At 39.5% G+C, this 7,026-nt stretch overlaps 1 protein-coding gene across 3 annotated transcripts; it reads left to right on the forward strand.

Moving 5' to 3' along the window:
- The first annotated feature begins 660 nt into the window (after window positions 1-660).
- saal1 (serum amyloid A-like 1) lies at window positions 661-6,254 on the forward strand. 3 transcript variants are annotated; one of them, XM_037106606.1, is made up of 14 exons: window positions 661-819; window positions 1,318-1,517; window positions 1,885-1,986; window positions 2,660-2,743; window positions 2,869-2,948; window positions 3,044-3,103; window positions 3,184-3,299; window positions 3,788-3,953; window positions 4,193-4,275; window positions 4,391-4,576; window positions 4,813-4,970; window positions 5,113-5,205; window positions 5,609-5,662; window positions 5,777-6,254. In XM_037106606.1, the coding sequence occupies exons 1-14, from the start codon at window positions 816-818 to the stop codon at window positions 5,873-5,875; spliced, it is 1,485 nt and encodes a 494-aa protein (XP_036962501.1). In that variant the 5' UTR covers window positions 661-815; the 3' UTR covers window positions 5,876-6,254. The 3 variants fall into 3 exon arrangements, with proteins under 3 accessions (XP_036962501.1, XP_036962503.1, XP_036962502.1); XM_037106608.1 differs by having other exon boundaries at window positions 5,609-6,254; XM_037106607.1 differs by lacking the exon at window positions 5,609-5,662.
- Window positions 6,255-7,026: the final 772 nt, after the last annotated feature.

The raw sequence follows: 7,026 nt of genomic DNA on the forward strand, positions 1-7,026 counted from the left end.
CTGACATTGACACTTTTCTCGATAAATCGATAGGCACCTCTTGGGTAAATCACTAAAACTTACTGTAATGTAGAGGTAAGATCTTTAGCCCGAGCCCGAGCCCGACCCGGCCCGAAATTCGGGTCGGGTCGGGCCTAAAATGTCAATCATTACGTTCGGGTCGGGTCGGGTCGGGCTCGGGCTTCTCTCTCGCTGACTTTTTTTTAAATAAATATATGTTTATAAAAATGTATACTAAAAAGATGTGTGGATACTAAACTAAGGAATACTTGTTGTAAATAAATAATTTGGATAAAACAGAGAAGGCGGCGCTGTAAGGTAATTGCTATATAACTACTACTTAACAGGAGGCGCAGAGCAAGAGCACGCTTTACGCACGGCTTTGCGGACATTTCGTGAACGTAAAATACTATGGGATAAATTGAAATTTCGGGTTTGCTTCGGGCTCGGGCCTGCAAATCAAGTTAATTGGTCGGGCTCGGGCTGGGTCGGGCTTTAATGCCTGCGGGCCTGGGTCGGGTCGGGCTGGATTTTTTAGGCCCGATCTTACCTCTACTGTAATGATGAAGCCCTGACGCGCAGTACCCTTCACAGCCTGTTGTTCGCGCTGCGCCCTGCAGGTGGCGCCATTCTTGTTAACCTGACTTGGCCGACAAGACGAAGAAGAGTGCGCATGCGCATTCAGCTTCCCTGTAGTAAATGGAGGCATCTTGAAATGTCGCCTGGAGACCGGTTGCTGTAAAGACTGACTACACACGATGATAATGTGTTTCATATTTACCAGCTAGAGTTAGTTTGTGTAGAGAGCGGTCACTATGGGTGAGTTAACATGCTAGAAGTACTGTTTATGAGTGTGCTAGCTAGAAGGTAATCCGTCTTGATGGCGAAGTTGCATCTGCTAGCCCCAACTGTTAACTTAAACGTTGAATCGACTCAGTTAAGCGAAGCAAAGTTTGCACTAAACTTGTAGTGCGTTACATCCAACATTATTTCCATTAAGAAAGTCCTGTTCATTGATGGTGTTACACCTCCTGAGGTTGTAGGCTACAATAGCGATTATATTTTGTTTATATTTGTACTTACTTGATATGACGACCTAATTTACCCCCAGGAATCAAAGCAGTGATCTATCTATCTATCTATCTATCTATCTATCTATCTATCTATCTATCTATCTATCTATCTATCTATGTAAAAACGAAATTACAAATATGTACTTGTTGATAAATCTGTCTCTTCATAGTATAGTCATATCACCCTACTCTAATCTGTGGCACTGTTTTCTTTACACCCTGTACTCTGTTACTTCCCCCTTAGACGGTAGATGTGATGGTGCTGATGAAGTGGAGGCTGAGGGATCCTCATCTCCAACTGCAATACACTCTCCTGTCATGGACCGTAACCCATCACCACCTCCAGACACAGCCGACGGAGAGGAGGACGGAGACCTGGATGCCATTGGAGACACCGTTTACAGCAAACACTGGCTTTTCAGCACCCTGACTCGTCTCATCCATGTAGGCTGCCTGTTATAGATAATGTCACCAAATCTGTGGCATGACCATTTCACCATGCACTTGAAAATGAAAGCGTGAGATTTCAAGTAGTATTTCACTGACTCGGTCGACAATAACCGAGTGACTTGTTTGGAAACGTTGATGGAGCGTGAGATCAGTTGGTGACACAGTATGAGTTTCATTTATTTTCTTGACCTATATAATGATGGCCTGCCATGTAATGGTCCACCACCAATCAAGTCAGCTAGAATAAAAATAATTCCAGTTTCTGTTGATGGGAGCAGCTTAACTGCTCAACACATTGTTCCACTGTGCTCTCGCTCTCAGCACAAAACATGTCTTAAATTTTCATAAAATGGTCTTGCAGATGGTCACAGAGCATTCAGAAGTGGATTTTGAGGGTCAGATGCAGCTCCCTGATGATGATGAGGAAGATCTGTGTAGAGTCTGGGATATGGCGATGGATAAGGTAAAGTTCTATATCCGTCTTAAAGACTTTCTTATTTACTTATTGAAACATTTAATGAATGCTCGCTTCCACAGAATTGGTATATTTGTAAAGGTAACTACAACACAATTAAAAGAAAAATTAAATGGATCAAAACAGTCATTTTGTTATTAATTCTGTAGATAATTTTGTATTTGCAGTTTAGTGGTAAAGCTTTTACAAATTATACATCAGGTATATAGAAATTAAACTGTAGCTCTATATTCTTGGAAATCCAGATATGTAACCATTAATTAGGATTTATGCTGCTACCGTGTTTGTGTCTGCCATACGTATGGCATTACAGTTTATTAGGTGCACCTAGCTAAAACTAATGCAGTCTAAAAATCAGTCAGCTGTCCCTTTCATGTTTAGGTTATGTTAAAACTGTTTTAGAAAAGTGTTTAAACTTTATGATTGTTTTAGATTATGGTGCTGTTGAGCTCTTTTACAATGTGTTCATGGAATTTAGCCTATCCTCTAAATGGGGTGAACAAAATAATGGAAATACCTGTTATCATGTGTAGAGTTCAGCTGCACCGCAAACTGCATCCTCCATAAGGAGAATGAATTTAAAACTTGCAACTGTGTGTTGCAGTTCAAATGTAGAGCCTGGCATATTTACTAATGACTGATTATTCTCAACTGTGTGCAGGACGTGGCTGGTTTTCTGCAGGAATTCAAAGCTACAGATATCCTTCTAGGGGTGATAGCCAAATCTTGTTGTCCACGTCTCACAGTGAGTGAAATCCTCTGCAGTTTCAGCTCTCTGTGTCAAAATGTTATCCTGTATAATGTATAGAAGTTTTGATGCCAATTTTTTAGGCTTTTAGAATTTCATAGAGTTTTCTTTTGCCTGTGTAGGAAATTTGTGTGGGAATCCTGGGAAACATCGCTTGTTTTCCCGACACTTGTCTTACTCTCAGCCAAAACGACGACTTGGGGTGGGTAGAAGTCATCATGAGCAAATACCCTGTAATAGTTTTTGTTACATTACTGTGATTCAGTGTAAACAATGCAACTCCTTGTGCGTCCACAGAGCTGTGCTGTTGCTTCTTCTTGGAGACGCAGATCCTCCGACCATCCTGGAAACAAGCAGGTGACATTTGTATTTTCTGTAGACATAAGAGACAGAGAGAGTGAGACAAGAATTGCTAACCTTTTCTGATGATTTTGCAGATTGCTGCTGACTTGTGTCTCTCAAAAAGATGTCTGTTCCTTGTGGCTTCAGCGAATAAAACAGCAGACGTCTGTGCGCTCCAACCTCTGTTTCATCATGTGCAGCTCTACCAACAGTACAGTTGTTGTTACTCATGCCTCTCCCATAATAAGATGATGAAGTGTCAATCATGTTTAAAAATAAATATCTCTTTGACTTGCCAAGATGATATTACCTTTAAGTCCCTGTAAGCTGTTTATCTTAAAGGTTCCCTGTGGAGTTTCTGACCTCCAGTAGTGTTAACTATGATCGGTTCAGTGTGTTGTGTATCGTGTGCCTGAGCACACTTGGGTGGCACGATACACAACCTCCCAAATAGATTTACACTATTACACTAATTAACAGGTGGCAGTAGCATGCCAAGATTTGCTGAAATGCGCCAACAAAAACAGAAAAGAAACTGCTTGCAAGCAAACAATGCAGGATTTAAAATACTTGAATCTGACATGTTTGTCAGACCTCAAAGATAGCCACATTTAAATGTTTGTAAACCCTTGCTTTCTGAAATGGTTCTTATGACATTACCCTGTGTTTTTTTTTTTTGTTTTTGTTTTTTTTTTACAGCCGACCTGATTGAGAAGGTTGGAGAGCTGGTCGACAAACTGTTCGACCTTGACGAAGAGCTGATGAAGAGTTGGATCACAGCTCAGCCAAGTGAAGAGGAGGGGGGTGATGGTGAAAGCCATCTGGATGTGGTCTCATGTCTTCTCGAGGCTGCCAAGCAGCTTAGGTGGGAATCAGATACTGAAATTCTGGAGAATGCTTTAGCGTTTGAAGCTCTTCAATTATTTTTGTATTTTTAATAGGAATAGGAAGCATCTGGACTTTGAAATAAAAAAATTACAAATCAGTTTCCTCAGATTAAATATGATAGTCTGCTGGTAAAATGAAACCAATTTCAACCTAAATACACAGTGCTGATAATTTAGTGGACAATCAGTATTCATGAGTGTTAAATTGCTTTCACAGATCAGAGAGTCCGAATGGCTTAGAGGTATACCTTCACGCCCTCCAACTTCTCACCACCATAGATGAGGGGATTCAGAGTTTTGGTAAGTGCTGCAATATATTAAGTTCAGCCTTTGTAACATCATTACAGGAGATAAAAGTGTTTACCGTAGTAGGTGACACAAGATACATGTGGCAATGTGTGATTGTTTCCTCCAGCTGCCCCCGATGGACCCGGAAAAGCAGTATGGGACTTCATCTGTGACGTTGTGTGTGAGGACCTGTGCCAGCCAAATGATCTTCCAGTTGTCCTGCAAGAGCAGAAGAGCATTTTGGTTCAGGCATTTTCTGTGCTGCACGCTCTTTATAGATGCCAGGACCAGTGGTGCAGCAAAAGGGACACAAGTGAGTTTTGTATCAACCCTGTGGTTTTCTGGTTTGCACATTTTACCACAGATTCAGCTGTGGTCATTGTATGACACCAGCTCTGAAATCAGCCTTTTTAATGCATGTGGTATACTGAATGTTGATTTAGCATCAGCCCTATAACCTCTGGTATTAGAAAAAGTAATTCATGATATATTAGGATTTTTTTAAGCTGACCCATATGAATAGGATCGGGAACAATCTTTTTCTTCTAGGTCTACCTCTTATTGGGACCATTCTGCGGGTGCTTCAGTACCACAGGGAGGGCAAACATGACAGTGCAAGCAAAGAAGACACAAGCGACGAACAGCTCCAGGCTCTAGCAGAGATCACAGCTGAGTTTCTAGCTGACATCTGCATTCAGATTCCCAAGGTAAAACCAAAGGAGCCTTTCTTCATTTTGCGTCCTCCTAACCCTGTTTTCCTAATGGACCAGATTGCAAAAGAAGTGTCTAATCATTCTGTTTTTGTTTTTTTTGTTTTTTTTGTTTTTTTTGTTTTTTTACTCTTTGTAGGACACTGTGGCAGATTTGGTGGCAAAAGGCTACCTTACAGAGAAGACTTCTCTCACAGCTGCAAGCAGTTTAATGCCGAACTTTAAGACTTCAGTAAGTGCCTCCTCAAAAAAGTACAATCCAATGTGTATGTATGTGGAGTTACTAGAGTGAAAGATATCCAACCTCTAATATTTGAGGGGGGCCTATCCATGAAGATAATCATCCTGTCTTCTTTTTACTTTGAAAGACAATTTTTTTGGTAAAAGTCGGAACATTTTAAATCTAATAACATATTATGATAACAATATTTTTTCTTGTCAACACATTTTTTAATGAAAAGCATAATCCTCACGTGTGCAAACAGTGATGCCATCGTTTTATTAAAGTCTGCAGGAGTTATTTTAGAGCTTGTGTCAGGTGAGGATGTGTGATGGACTGCTGCTGTAGTCCACCAGCTCCTGTGGAAAATAAACACTATGTTTCCACCCTTCCGCCCTTTCTTCCTCTCGTGCAGTTTCAGCACCTGCAGTCCATGTTGTCAGAGACTGATCCCCAACTGGCAGACGTTGTGAGGAAACAGTTTCCTGTCTGAGGCACCCAGCAGATCAGTGTTCAGCACTCATCCAGACTCTCATTGCTGCTTTTTTTGTAGTGGCTTTTTTTTTTTTTTACCTCTCCAAAGATCCTGCCTCAAGTCATGCTTACTACATGGATTTCCGATGGGAAGACTCGACAAGGTTTTCACTCCATCACAAGTGACAAACTTAACAAAATTCCCTAAAATTTAATTGTGTAATGGTTTAATGTTTTCTTTATTGCTCTGTGAATGCTATTTTTGTAATAAATAACTTACTTGTCTTTTATGAAAAAAGATCCTTCTTTGAAGAATTTGTGCTTAGAAGCTTTTATCCTCATACATGTTGGCTCAATGCACAGTTTTAAGCAATTGATGGAAAAAAAATCCCTCACTGGTGAAAAGCCTTTTTGGCATTTAATTTTAACATTTTTTCTTTCTTTTTAAAAATGGTCAGTACCAGGAAGCATGAAACACGTATACACATGCGATGTCAGGAAAATAAAATAAAAGATAAATGATAAGTAGGACATACAGACATGTGAGATTCGGTCCACAATAAAAAGAAAAGAAAACGTCAACTTTATCGAAAATGTCTGATATTTGTATGGGCAAATGTTATTTCTTGTTTTCTATGATAATCGTGATACAGGATGCAGTCACAACCATTACATCCTATCTTTGAAAGTTGGAACTGTTTTCACATTAAATATTTTTGTAATGAGACTCTGAAGTCTTCCACAACGTTTAACAAAAACAGACTCACTAATGTACACATCAATATGATGTAGTAAAGTTTCTATATCCATTCCCCAGATTAAAAACAAATCCTTATCAGTTTCATTCTGTGGATATCTACATCAGCACTCGCCAAAGCAGTTGGAATGTATAACTTTTGGTTTGATCTACAGAGTTTCTAGTGAAAAAATAGATAAATAAATAAATTCTACATTCTGTATACTGTATTTTTTTGTGAGGTTAATAGATTTAAATATTTAGGATTCCTTCTCATTTTCATAATCTGAATATGGCAGGCAGAGTGATTCAGTGTGCAGAGAGTCAGTCTCTTATTGGATCTTGTGCATCGTAACAATACTATATGATTTTGTTCCGTGTTATGTTGCCGTTAAACTTAAGTTTTGGTCATCATGGGGGAAAAAAAATAGGCACACCTGATCTATATAATGGATTGTGCAAATGTATCTTTTGCTCCATCCAACAGCATTTCAGAAGATCTGGACAGAACACATCTCTGTAGAATTTCAGGACATTTCTTCCCTTTGTTGAAACATGTAAATTGACACTGGTAATGCAGATTTTACTGCAATATTGTACATCACAGAATTGTAAATATTTGC

The sequence above is a fragment of the Acanthopagrus latus genome, chromosome 8 (assembly GCF_904848185.1).
Source record: "Acanthopagrus latus isolate v.2019 chromosome 8, fAcaLat1.1, whole genome shotgun sequence".
Lineage (NCBI taxonomy): Eukaryota > Metazoa > Chordata > Actinopteri > Spariformes > Sparidae > Acanthopagrus > Acanthopagrus latus.